At 55.2% G+C, this 12,919-nt stretch overlaps 1 protein-coding gene across 5 annotated transcripts in view; it reads right to left on the bottom strand.

Annotated features, from left to right (window-relative positions):
• Positions 1-4,663: 4,663 nt before the first annotated feature.
• TTLL11 (tubulin tyrosine ligase like 11) overlaps positions 4,664-12,919 on the bottom strand; it is a 214,465-nt gene continuing 206,209 nt past the window's right edge. The window contains exons 9-11 of one of the 5 annotated variants that reach the window (XM_058672148.1): positions 8,061-8,143; positions 6,329-6,408; positions 4,664-4,717 (exon numbers count right to left, since the gene is read on the bottom strand). In XM_058672148.1, coding sequence (XP_058528131.1) covers positions 4,714-4,717; positions 6,329-6,408; positions 8,061-8,143 — 167 coding nt within the window. In that variant the 3' untranslated portion in view covers positions 4,664-4,713. The other 4 variants (XM_058672145.1, XM_058672147.1, XM_058672146.1 and 1 more) reach the window with 4 other exon arrangements.

Raw genomic sequence — 12,919 nt, 5'->3', positions numbered from 1 at the left:
GCTAACACACCTCCATGTCTGTCTACGCAGGCACATTCACACACATGTGCCTATTGCCACCCACACGTACGTGCACGTGTGCAGATGGGTTTCAGGAGCGATGAGTCCTGTCTTCCCGGCCGCACAGATCCGAACTGCAACCTGGGGGTGCTGCCCTGCCTCGACCCCACCCTGCCACAGGGACAAGCCTTCGGGGATGTTATCGCCACAGGGCGAGGTGGAGTCGCATGCCACCTCCCCATCCAGCTCTGAGTCTTAGCAAGCTGGAGCAGCAGTAGTTTCCCAAGAGTGCCTCAGAAATCTCTAGAATGGTTCAAGGGATGCTTCAGGCAACGTACTGGGAAGGCCAGGTCAGGAAGTACAGATCACAGCCAGTGGGGAAAATCAGCGGACGGAAGCTGGGAAGCCAATGTGATGATCCACTCTGGAACATTTGCTTATGAGGCCAGTCACTGACAACTGGAAGAACTGATCTCTCTGTAATTTTGACTTTCAAATAAATAGGAAGAAAAGCAAGCAGGGTTTTAAGCACACCAAGTCTCACAGACACTCAGGTCGAGGAAAGGAAATGAGCCCCATAAAATGAGGACACAGCAACTGGAGGGAGAGGGCTGTCTGGTCTGAGGGCAGGGGTCCGAGGCAGCTGTAACTGTGTGGGCTGCCGGAGACCTGGGGCAGGCAAACCCTGGTGTCTCCATAGTGGGTAGAGCCACCGCAGGGCAAGAGACTGTGCAAAGTAGGAGCAGGTGGCACATGCGGGGGCCAAGTGTTTCCCACAAGTCCAAGGGGCCAGTGGACCACAGGCAACAGCCCCTCTCCTCCACTCCTCCGATGCATCGGGCCGGTGCCAATGAATGCTGCTCCTCTGCTTCCCTGGCCCCTGGTGGTTTGCAGGGAGCCAGGGGCTCACTGTATTTTTAGCTCAAGACCATCTGCTTGTCACTCTCACCGGGTGGGCCAGAGTCTGGGAAGTACACTGAGCCAACATATGATGTCCTCCCAGGGACCGAGGGGCAGGCGGTGAGCTGGTGCTGGAGCTGGGAGCGGTGAGGCCCTCTGTGCCACAGCCTCGGGGCACCCGTGGCACCAGGGGCAGCTGTGAGTCCAGGCAGTGGGGGTGAGGGTACCCTGCCTCCAGATCCCCCCACCAGGAAGGTGACACCTGCCATGCACACCTGCTGAGGTCTCATAGCCACATACCCACCCCCACACACAGCCACTCACTCTCCCAAGGCAGGTGTCTGTACAGGAGCCACAGCCTAGGGACAGTTCCCTCCCTATCAGAGACCATCCCTAGCCTATAAAGCACTGGAAAAATTTTCCCAATTGCCCTGTCTACCTCCCCTACCAGGTCCTTGCCATCCCCAACACCATGTTTACAGGCAAGTATGAACCATTATAGGAGAAAGAAATTAAAAAGTACCCTTTTCTTGCCAGCTGACCCCAAATGAACAAGGCCCTGGCCACCCCAGTGGATTTGCTGTCAGAAAGAATCATGCAGAAGAAACTGTCAATACTTGGCGGCCCTTTATACAATGAACCTGTGTTTAGCAACACTCAGCTTCGTTTTATGACTGCATTTTACGAAGTTACCAAGACAACTGGGGCCAAGGAACAGAACCCTGGCTTCCTGCACCATGAAAATTAAATAAAGCATCCTGGGAAGGCTTTCAAGGGGCAGGAGGCGGGAGAGCTCATGCACATGGGACCTCTTACGCAGGCTGCAGGAGCCCCTGTGAGGACCCTCTGTGAAGGCAGTGACAGTGCTGCCAGGTGTCCTTCTGCTTCCACGCATTGAGGCCAGGCCTTCCTCCACAGATGCTGATGGCAACACCTCCTGGGCAACCCAGGTCCCCTCCTGAGTCCCCTGCCTCTTCCCTTGTACAGGGGAACCCCAGGATCACAGGGGAGCTGTCCTTGGCTCCTGATCACCCAGTCAGAGGACAAAGTCTAGACCCAGGCTCCTGGGGACTTCTCCCTTCAGATGCCCAAGTCGGCCTGGAAGATGTCCTTGCCACCTGTCCGCCTGGGCTAGCAGCAGCAGAGCAGGTGATGGGCCAGCCTGGTGCTAGCTGGAATCGGAGCCCACGAGCTGCTGTTGGAGGGCTTGTTTTCCCAGGAACTGTTGGTGCTGTCCCAGAGTTGTGAAGAGCCCTTCCTCTCTGCACTTAAGTAGGACTGAGAGCAGAGGGCCCACACCAGGAAGGCAGTGGCCATATCATCGCTTCATGCTGAAGCCCAGTGATGCTTGGTGTAGGTCTGTGAGTGTGCACATCCCAGGCACAAGAACATCATGACTTCAGGGGCGGGTGCTATGGTGTAGTGGGTGCAGCTGCCTCCTGTAGTGTTGGCATCCTGTGTGGGCACAGGTTCGAGTCCTAGCTGCTCCACTTCTGATCCAGCTCTCTGCTAATGTACCTGGGAAAGCAGTGGAGGATGACGTGTACCCGTGTGGGAGACCCACATGATGCTCTTAGCTCATGGCTTTGGACTGGCCCAGCAATGGCTGCTGTAGCCATTTCGGGTGGGTGGACCAGCGGGCAAAAGATTGTGCGTGCGCTCTGTCTAGCTCTTTGTTTCTTGCTCTGTAACTCTGCCTTTCAAGTAAATGAGTGGATCTTTTAAAAAAGAGAGGAAGGAGGAAGGAAGTCACAGCTTCACCTTCCTGCAAATGAAGGCCATGGACTGCTTGGTCCCTGGGGACGGAAGGCACAGGGGGAGAACTTCACATGCCATACCTCCATCACGCAAACATGTCCACCTGGCGGGCCAGGTTTTCCGTGGCTACCCAGTGTATTGCAAGGCAGAACCACTGTGAACAGCACACCTATCCTGGGGGGCCAGCTTATCGCCTCTAGACAACGGTGCGCCAAGGTGCTCAAATGGTGAGGGCTGTGGGTTGCACCCACGAGGATGGATGGAGGGTGTGCACCACAAAACAGTAGAAGGATATTCAGCTGTTTGGGAGTAATCCCTGCTGAACACAGGAGAGCTGCGGGGGGAGTAAGCTGGAGCCATTTTCCCACCTGGAAAGGCCTTTAAGTTGGTGAGGATGAAGAGGGGGCTCCCTTGGGCCTGGCGCTGGCATTATTCAGAAAGGAGTGTTTACCTTCATCCCTTCACAGTTGGCAGGAAACCGCCATCTGAACACCACACCAGCCCAGCAGCACCTGCCCAGTCCTCAGGTTTCCCACCACAGGGCAAGGGGGTCAGACATGCATGGGTTATAGGGTGGACAGGAATGAACTTGACTGTGAGCAGCTCTTGAGTGCCAGCCCTGGGGCTGCAGGCTGAGTGTGGGGACAGGAGGCTGGGGGCAGCCCAAGCCACAGATGAGGTCTCAGCTAGAGGCAGTGGACAGAGATGGGGGATAGACAAAATAGGGTGGGGGAGGCTTGTTGGAGGAGGAGTTCCTGTCTTCAGGCAGACTTGCTTGTGTCTGCAGGTGGGCACTGGCCCACAGCTGAGCTCAATCTTCGTGTTCATAAGTGCTCACCATGCCTGGTTTGGAGGGGGGTGGGTGGGGCTGCCCCCATATCTTGGGTGGAGGTTGGGGGTAGAGGGAAGAGGTCAGGCAAGGTTAGCAGGTGGTAGGCAGGGGAGCTGCCTAGAGGCACACGGAAGGGGTAAGGCTGGCAGAGCAGAAGAGAGTAGCTTGGGCCCAGGCTAGCTAACCTTTTCTGTTTTCTAGAAGGTTCTCTCTTGGGCTGCCCTAGGGACTTGTCATCCTGGACACACACAGCTCACACCGGGCAGAAGCTGAGGCCATTTCTCACCACGTGTCCCTACCCTGGGAGTGCCTGGCCTCTAGTGACTCAGCCCACAGGGTAGTGACAGAGGGATTGATGTGGCTGTGTGCACATGCGCATGCATGCAGCATCCCAGGGAGGAGAGGCTGTGATAGATCCTGTGGACCCTTCAACTGTCGGCATGGGAGTGTCCAGCCCTCAGGTGCTTAGAAAGCCCTCAAAACCATTTGGTCTGACCCTGCCAGGGCAACCAGAGGCGGGACTGGAAATTCAGTAGTCTTCAGCAGGTTACTGTTTAAGCTGATCATTTCGTACAGCCCGCATATGATGTTATGAACACCCACAGAGCCCTTAGCAGAACAAAGCTGCCCGTGGCTGGGGAATGGGTTTGTCTTACAGCAATGCTGGTAGACCGAGCTCTGCCCGGGGCCTCTTGGCTTGTGACACTCCCACCTTGTGACTGCAATTCCACTTTCTGCTCCCCAACCCCACTCCTCGCCAACTCAACTTCAAATGTCATTCCTCTCTGGCAATTGAGTACCAGCATCACTTGCCACATATCTTAGACCAGTATGCCGAGGTCTGAACACCAACAGGAGAAGAGTCTCGTCAGAACTCATTCAGAAGGCCTTTGGCCATTGTCCACTAATGGCCAGGGTACCAAGACACATGCACTCAGTATTTGCCAAGGCAATCTGTTCGACCAAAGGGGCCTAGAAGAGGAAGTGTGTGTGGCGGGGAGTTCCTCAAATTCAGCTTCTCACGGTAGACTGCCTGGGAGCATGGATGCTCAGGCCACAGGTCAAGAGTGAGCACAAGCCTGGGGGGTACCCAGCAGGCCCCAGAGAAGGGTGGCCTGCCAGGGGGCTGTTTGGAGCCAGATGTATGCTTACCGGGGGACATGGAGTTGACACACAGACATGGACTGTGTTCGGATCATGCAGCCTCACAGGCCTTTTATTCTTCATCTGGAAATGGGAATAACATGATGAAACTGTCCAAGGTGACTGAGGTTTTCAAACATGCCCTATGCAGACAGCACTCGACACATCCCAGGGGCCAGAGCCCACCCTTTCCACCTTAAGCAGCCGCTCCTACTTTCTGGACTGGCAACCTCCTCCACAAGATGCTTTTTGAGCACCTATTGGGCACCAGGATCTTCAGCCAACTGCACCAGTTGGCTTGGGGGATGGAGACATGGCTAGGGAGACAGGATGGGATGCCAGAGGAAGGAAGAGAAGGCAAGATGCAGAAGGCAGACGTGGAGCACACTTGAGGCTCGCTCTTGCCTCCTCTGCACCTGCAGACACAATCGGCCTTGCGCCATGTGCCAGGCATCGTGTAGGTGCCTCCTGGCTCAGAGTGTAAGGATTGGGATCCCTGAAAGGAACCTTCTGGAAATGGCCACCTTGACCCTCATGTCCAACAGTGCATGGGAGAGCTAAGTTTTGCAAGGCCCAAGGCCATTTCTGAAAGGATTGTGTCCAGCTGCCTCCCAGGCGTCCCTTCGAGGGCACAGGCCTGGGATACGAACCGTGACAAGGAGCAGGTCTCCTGGCAGTTGAGTTTCAGCCAGTGCCAACTCCTGCTCACCCTGATTCTTACCCAGGTCTTTTGTACTCCACTAGGGAGCCTTGTTTCTCATTCCTGTGAGCACACATTCCCCTGGTCACATGGCCAGTGCCCCTGTCCATGCAGTGGCTCATCCAAAGACCACAGGGCCACTTGGTAGGAAAGGCTGAAGGCCGCATTCCTGCTTTGGGGGTGTCAGGGTCAAACAGAATCCAACAAAATGACCTCTGACACTCCCGTCAAGCTCTGAGGCTCAGGGAGCCTTATGACTTAGTTACTTCTTAATTAATTATTTCTTAATTAGCAACAAACTAAACACTGCAGCAAGAGGCAAGCTAAGGAAATAAATGAGATGAATCTGTTAACTACACCCACGTAGCACATGAGTGGGCTGAGAAGTGTGGGCTGCCATCTTGAGAGTGGGCTGTGGGAATACGTGATGCTCCGGGGCCGGAAGTAGCCCTACTCAGGGGCCCTGCCCATCCGAGGCTTCACTTCTGGGCCCCACAGCTCTCTGGGCATGGGCACCGTGCATGCCCCACCCATGAACACAGCAGCTCTGCCCCTAGTGACCCCAAATAGAAGGCACCATCTGTCCCGCTGCACATGTCCCGTGTCCAGTGACGCCTGGCAGACCAGTGAGTCACCAGGAGGTGCTGGTAGCCTCGCAGGGTGCAGCTCAGCTGAACGCCAAGACCTGGAGCCTGGGGGCTGTCATCCTGGGGAATTCTGCCAACCCTCCACAAGCAGGGAGTCCTGAAGGGCATTCTCGTCCCTTGGGCGGGCTGAAGTGGCCCTCAGGACAGAGTGTGCTTGGGGTGGGAGTGCCTGCTGGCACCGTTGGTGCAGGCCGGAGGGTTGCCCCCTGGCAGCTGCAGGGAGCCCTGCCCCAGGGTGCCTTCCTGGGGCTGCTGCTGGCCCCTGGTGGTGCCATTCTGGCTGCTGGCCAGGCGCTTCTCATCCAGCATGGACAGGTGATATTCGCACAGGTCGATCAGCGAGGCTACCTGCTCGTGAAGGGGCAGCAACTTGAACTTGCGCTGGGCCAGGATGAAGAAGGCTTCCACGAATGCCTGCAGACACATCCCTGGGGAGAAGGAGAACCGTGTGAGTCCTTTGTCCACCACGAGGCGCTGGCCAGAGCCAGCCCTCCTCCATGTCGAGACCAGCTTGGGGCACTGTCTTACAGAGTCCCTGCCCAGCCCTGTGCAGCCACTAGAATTCATCCCATTTCACGGATGCCGAAACTGAGTCTCTAAGAAGTGCAGAGGCCCCAAAGTCCTGGACAGAAAGTGGAGGCATTGAGAAGCCAAGTGTCACCTTGCTCTAATGCCTCTGCATCACAGTGAAATCTCTGCATAATCCCAGCAGCCCATAAGGCCAGAAAGTTAGCTAGGGGGAAGGTGAGGCTCCTTGCTTGACTGTGAGCTCCACCTCATACCTGTAGCCCTAGCACCAGCTATGCAGCAGGTGTCCAACAGAGAGAGGCTGAACATATGAAGGGAGGAAGGCAGGCAGGATGGACTGAGTTGCTGCTAGCCACTCTGGCAGAGCTGTGGAACAGTGACCAGCAAGCAAACACGCTGACTGGCCAGGCCCTGAGTTCTGAGTCTTCGCTGCGTCTGAGCAAAAGACGATTCCTGTGCTGGAAGCCGAGAGGGCTCTGTGGTTTCCTGGAGGACGTGTCATTGAGGCAACCAAATGCCATGTGCTGTTACAGGTGGGGACTGGCTCCAGCTACCCAGTGCCATCCTGATGGCCATTGCCCCAGACACCTGCTCCCAATGCGTGCATCAGGCCAGCTTGGAGTGTATAACACTGTGTTAGCCATTGACCCTGGACCCCAAAAGCTTTTTATCTACAATGTGGGGCTGACCAGAGAGGTTGGTTTTGTCCCCATCCAAGTCCATCAAAGCATTTAGACTCAGCTTCCCCTGAGGACCCCTAGATATCGGACATGTCCTCTGCCTGGCTGGCTCTTTCAGCAAACTGGATCTGCCATCACCCCACAATCTGGGTCTAAACCCTTTCCCCTCTTCCTGTGAACAGAGGCCTGACTTGGACAAGGTACGGGGGGGAAGGAAGCTCAGTCTAATGAAAGAGAAAGACCTTTCTCCCCAGCATGGGGCATGTGTGTATGTCTGTGTGAGCACATGTGTGTCACATCCACAGAGTTGGAGAGACCAGGCCTGGAACCTACCTTCCCCACCAAGCACACTGTCACTCCAAGTGTGGTATGCCAGTGGTGCCAAGTCCACCAGCTGTGCACCCCTGGGATTTGACAAGATTAGGAGCTTGGGCCGGACTGCAGGCCACCTGCTCATCTATCATAGCACTTGGCTTGGCTGACAGCATTGGCAGAGTGTGCAACAGCACACCGTTCCATGGGGTTCAAGCCCTCATCTGGGACCTTCATGGGCGGCATCCATCTAACACAGCCTTCCCCCAGCTTTCACAGCCACTCCAGTCCCCACCAGGTGTGGGGTGCGGCCCGTGACCCTACATTTCTTAACGGGCGTCTTGGTGCAGCTGGGCCACAGTCCAAGGAGCAAGGACAATACAACTTCCCATGGCTTTTTGCTCAACAAGGGTTCATTCCCTTCACTTGAGTAGGGCTCTAAAGCACAGACTGACTATAATGATGACCTCTGAGGGCGGGGTGGGTGTGTGCATGGCAAGTCTGACCCCATCATCTGGAAGAAGACATTCTCGCACAAGAAGTGAGATGGAATACATTACCCGAATTTTCTTTCGGCTTTGTCTGCATTTTCTGATGTTCTGTAGCCAGCCTGCCTGTGGATTCAGAATACGCGGTGGAAGTTCTAGCTGGTGGAGAAAGAGATGATCCAGGGGGCAGCTGTAGCTATTGATGAATTCTTTATACATATATTCTACTTTGATAAAATGTTTAAAGCCACACACACACGTACAATAGCACACCGTTATCCTTGGGAGGACTTTGCAAGTGGAAATGTGAAAGTGGATGGTACTGAGCCCACACATGTAGACTCAGTAGGACTGTCACATGGGACCAGGTATCAGTCCTCTGTGTTTTATGTCCTGATGCCCCTTCTACATGTTTTCTCTTGTGCTCTGGAGTCATTCCTGAGCACAGGAAATAACTGGATACAAGCACAGTGATGCCAGCAGAGCCAACAGGACAACCATGATGGGCACAGAGGGATTCGCGGCTGGGTAGGAGCTGCGGTGTGGGCACTCAGGGCCAAGGGGTAAGTCACATCAGGGAGAACGGAACAAGATTTCATCGTGCTAGTCAGACTGTGAGCTACTGAAAAGCTGACTACTGCTTATTTCTGGGATTTTCTGTTTAATGTTTTAGGGTAGAGGCTGACAGGGGGTGACTAGATTCAAGGAAAGTAGAGAGGAGTGGGGGTAGCTACCGTAAAGGCAGAGACGTAGGGGTGAAAGAGGATGGTCGCTTATGACGTGCAGGAGCCAGACACGCACTGACAGGCGCCCCGATTGGTGCTACGGCTCCCAGTGTGTGGACTGGAGCACTGAGGGGCAGGGTGATGAAGCAGGCAGGGCTGTGATTTCAGCTCAGACCTTACGCACTTCCGCCTCTGTGTCTTTATTTCTGGAAATTCTTCCAGAGTGTCCCAACTAAGAGCTTGTTGAACTGGGTGGCAGGAATGCAGCTGTGGGTACTGGTGTTATAGTACAACAGTGCAAGTGGGTGATGGCCCAGAACTTTATGACACCCGTCCCCACTCCCACCTTGCCCCAGCCACCTCACTCCGGATTCATAAGCAGCCAAGCCGCTATCCCTCTCAAGGCCCCGGGACCCTGACTGAGCACCTTCATCTTACAGAAGGGCAGGGGACACCTGGGACCCTAAGTCATGATCAGAAGCTGGCAGACAGGAAGGTGAGCCCCAGGGCCCTACCCAGAGCTCCTGGTAGGTGACACAATCCCACCCTTATAAAAAAAAAACTGAAAGGAAATGAAGTCAACCCCAAAGCTTCAGAGGCCGATCCCCACTGCGTGTCCCAGCAATGGGGGCTTGAAGAGAGGGCATGCCTAGCTGAACTTCACAGGGGCAGGAGTTCAGGGGCCTCCCAGCAGCCTGAGCCAGCTCTGTACTTGGCAGGCTTCAGAGAATTCACTTTTGAGGGAGAAAGGAGGAAGAGCAGAACAGGGGAGCCAACTTGCTCAAAATCATCTCCGTTTCTATTCCAGCAGCGGGGCTGGCAGGTGAGCTTGTGTTCCAGGCAGCTCCTACCTGGCTGGAGGCCTCAGCCCCACCCAGAGCCTGCCACGTTATCCATGTGGGGCTTGTCCTCCTTCCTCATCATTGTTCAGCACACGGTGCAATGCGTGCGTGCGAGCAGGCGCTTGGTGACAGTGGCGAAGCTGCCTTTTTGGATGTCCTTACACCAACTCTGAGTCCCTGGGTTTGAGGCTCAGCTCAGCTTCTGTCCCCAGCTTCCTGTTGAAGGCGGCAGTGCTGGCTCCAGTCCTTGGGTCGCTGGCACCCTGTGGATGATCTTTCTGTCTGAGAGCCCACCTCCAGGGTTTCTGATCCAGGTGTCCAATGTGGGACCTGAGAATTTGCCTTTCTTTTCTTTTCTTTTTTAAAGATTTATTCATTTTTATTACAGCCAGATATACACAGAGGAGGAGAGACAGAGAGGAAGATCTTCTGTCCAATGATTCATTCCCCAAGTGAGCCACAACGGGCCGATGTGCGCCGATCCGAAGCCGGGAACCTGGAACCTCTTCCGGATCTCCCACGCGGGTGCAGTGTCCCAATGCATTGGGCCGTCCTCAACTGCTTTCCCAGGCCACAAGCAGGGAGCTGGATGGGAAGTGGAGCTGCCGGGATTAGAACCGGCGCCCATATGGGATCCTGGGGCTTTCAAGGCGAGGACTTTAGCCGCTAGGCCACGCCACCGGGCCCAAGAATTTGCCTTTCAAACACGTTCCCAGGTTAAGTCAGAGACCCCACTTTGAGAACCTGGTCTCTTGCTGCGTATCTTTGTGTCCTGTCTGCACATGCATCATTCCAAAAGCCCACGTGCCAAAAAGGTGCCGATTTATAGAAGGACCTGTACCTAGACTGACCCAAGTTTGACTTTGGGCTAAAAATGTCTATGTTTTCAAGTCCCTGAGAGCAAAACCAACCAGTTATTTTTGAAAGACAGATAATGGAGCTGAAAAAAACCATGAGATTGCTCTGGTGGCGCATTAAGTCCTCTCTCTGCTTCTCAGAAGCCACACTCCGCTCCTCCCCCAGCCCCAATTCCTTGGGCATCACTGTGGGGTCACTGAGCTGGAAGGGCAGGTTCAGCATTGCCAGCCTGATGCGGGGCTTGGTTACCTTCTCTCGTTGTTGTTTGTCCATCACTTATTTCACACAGCCAGGTGAGTGGGTGACCTGGCTTCTCCAGGAGTCTCTGACCCTCTGTGCTGTGTGGCCCTGAGCTGCTCCCTCTGCAGGTCTCACTTTGGCTTTATCAATAAAAGTGAGAGAGAACCGATGATCTCTCTGGATGCCAGGAGGTGCAGGTGGGATGGTGCTTCCTCTTCTGTGCTGCCACGGCCTCTTGGACCCTGGGTCTTGGTCTGTGGGGACTGCCAGGAGGGAAGACCACAGGCTGGGGAGCTCCACCAGTGGTGATGCAACCTGCACAGCCTGCAGGCAGTGAGGCCCAGGACAGGGTGACAGCATGGTCAGGCTCAACGAGGGCCCTCCTGCTGGCTTGCAGACTGTGCCTAGACAGAGTGTCCATGCACGACAGCCAGCCAGAGGTCCAGCTCTCGAATGCCTCTCCTTTTTTAAAGCATTAAAAAAATATTTTTTATTGGAAATGCAGATACAAAAAAGAGACACAGAAAGATCTTCCATCTGCTGGTTCACGCCCCTAAGTAGATGCAATGGCTGGAGTTGAGCTTTGTCCAAAGCCAGGAGCTTCTTCTGGGTCTCCCATGTTGGTGCAGGGTCCCAAGGCTTTGGGCCATCTTCCAGCGCTTTCCCAGGCCACAATCCAGGAGCTGGATGGGAAGTGGAGCAGCCAGGACAAGAACTGGCACCATATGGGATCCTGGCAGATGCAAGATGAGGATGTAGTCACTAGACTTCTGTGCCAAGCCCTCTTCTGCCTCTTCATAAGGATTTGTGACAGTGCTGTGGTACAGCATGTTAAGTTGCCTCAGACACTGGCAACCCAGAATGTGAATGCTGGTTTGAGTCCCGGCTGCTCTGCTTCTGATCTAGCTCCCTGTTCCTGCACCAGGGAAGGCAGCAAAGGATGGCCCAAGTACTTTAGGCCCACATGGGAGAGCTGGATGGAGTTCCAGGCTCCTAGCTTTGGCCTGACCCAACCTCAGCTGCTTGGTACCTCCAGCACTTGCAGCCACTGTCCTGTCTTCTAACCAAGTGTGTGAGATGACCTGGGAAGGTGAGAGCGTGTTCCTGTCAGTGGGGAAGCCACACAAGCCAACAGCAGCAACTCACATTTGAGCCCTCACATTTTGCAAGGCCATGGGGTCAGGGCTGCTCAGGGCTGCTCAGGGCTGTCTGCACACTACTCCACTGCATCATGCTAAAGTCTTAGGATGCTTAGCAGGTGTTATCCCCCAGCACCTTTGACCTGAAAGAATTGGGCTTGAATTGCCTCTCTAGGGCTGGGGTGGATGGCAGAGGCCAAGCGCTGTCATTCCTTGCTGTGGTCAGAGCCTGGCTGGCAGTGCCGATTTCAGAAGGAATGCCTGTCCGGCATGAACAAGGGAGGGGCCTCGGGTCCCCCACTGGAAGCCAGCGGGAAGGTGTGGTCAGACCCGCTGCTGCTGAGCTTCCTCTGTGGCTGAGCTGGGAAGTGTTTTTGAAACTTCTGGGCCTAGGGATATCGCTGGAGAGGGTGGCCTTTGAAATGAATGTCTGGCTACACCTCTTCTCACCAGAGGCAGCCACTTGGGATGCGGAGATGGGGTGTGGGAGGCGGGGACCGTGGCCTCATTCCATCAATCAGCGGGTGAGGGCCGGCCCACGGGCGGCTCCTGCCCGACTGCTCTCCTCTGGCTCCCAGGGAGACAGCCTGGCACACACGCACACGTGGCTTAATGAAAGTACAGGGAGCTGGCCTGCAGTAATCCCGTCATCTTTCCGGGGCTTAAGGATGGAAATGAGGGTCACTGTCTTCCCGCACACTGCACTCCTTGTGCGCACAGTTTAACAAAGAAAATCGGGTTCTCTTGTGGGTTTTGGGGCAACGTTGGGAAGGCGGCATGTGTTCCCCACGTACCCTTAGGGAGCACAGGCCTAGTCTAGAGCCTGCCAGACTTGTCAAGGTCACCCCCTAAGTGGATGGACTGGGGGCGGAGGGGGAAAAGGAGCAGGACAGAGGGAGGTAGAGGAAGGATGTATCAGGTTAAGCCGCCGCCGGCGACACCAGCATCCCACCGGAACACTGGTTCAAGTCCCAGCTGTTCCATCTCCAATCCAGCTCCCTGCTAATGCACCTGGGCTAGACAAGGATGATGGCCCTGCTACCCACATAGGAGACCTAGGTGCGGTTCCAGGCTCCAGGCTTTGACCGCAGCCATTTGCGGAGTGAGTCAGCAGATGGAAGGTCTCT

This window comes from Ochotona princeps, chromosome 14 (assembly GCF_030435755.1).
Source record: "Ochotona princeps isolate mOchPri1 chromosome 14, mOchPri1.hap1, whole genome shotgun sequence".
Taxonomy (NCBI): Eukaryota; Metazoa; Chordata; class Mammalia; order Lagomorpha; family Ochotonidae; genus Ochotona; species Ochotona princeps.
Note: the sequence above shows the minus strand (reverse complement) of the source record. Positions and strands in the feature narration are given on the sequence as shown.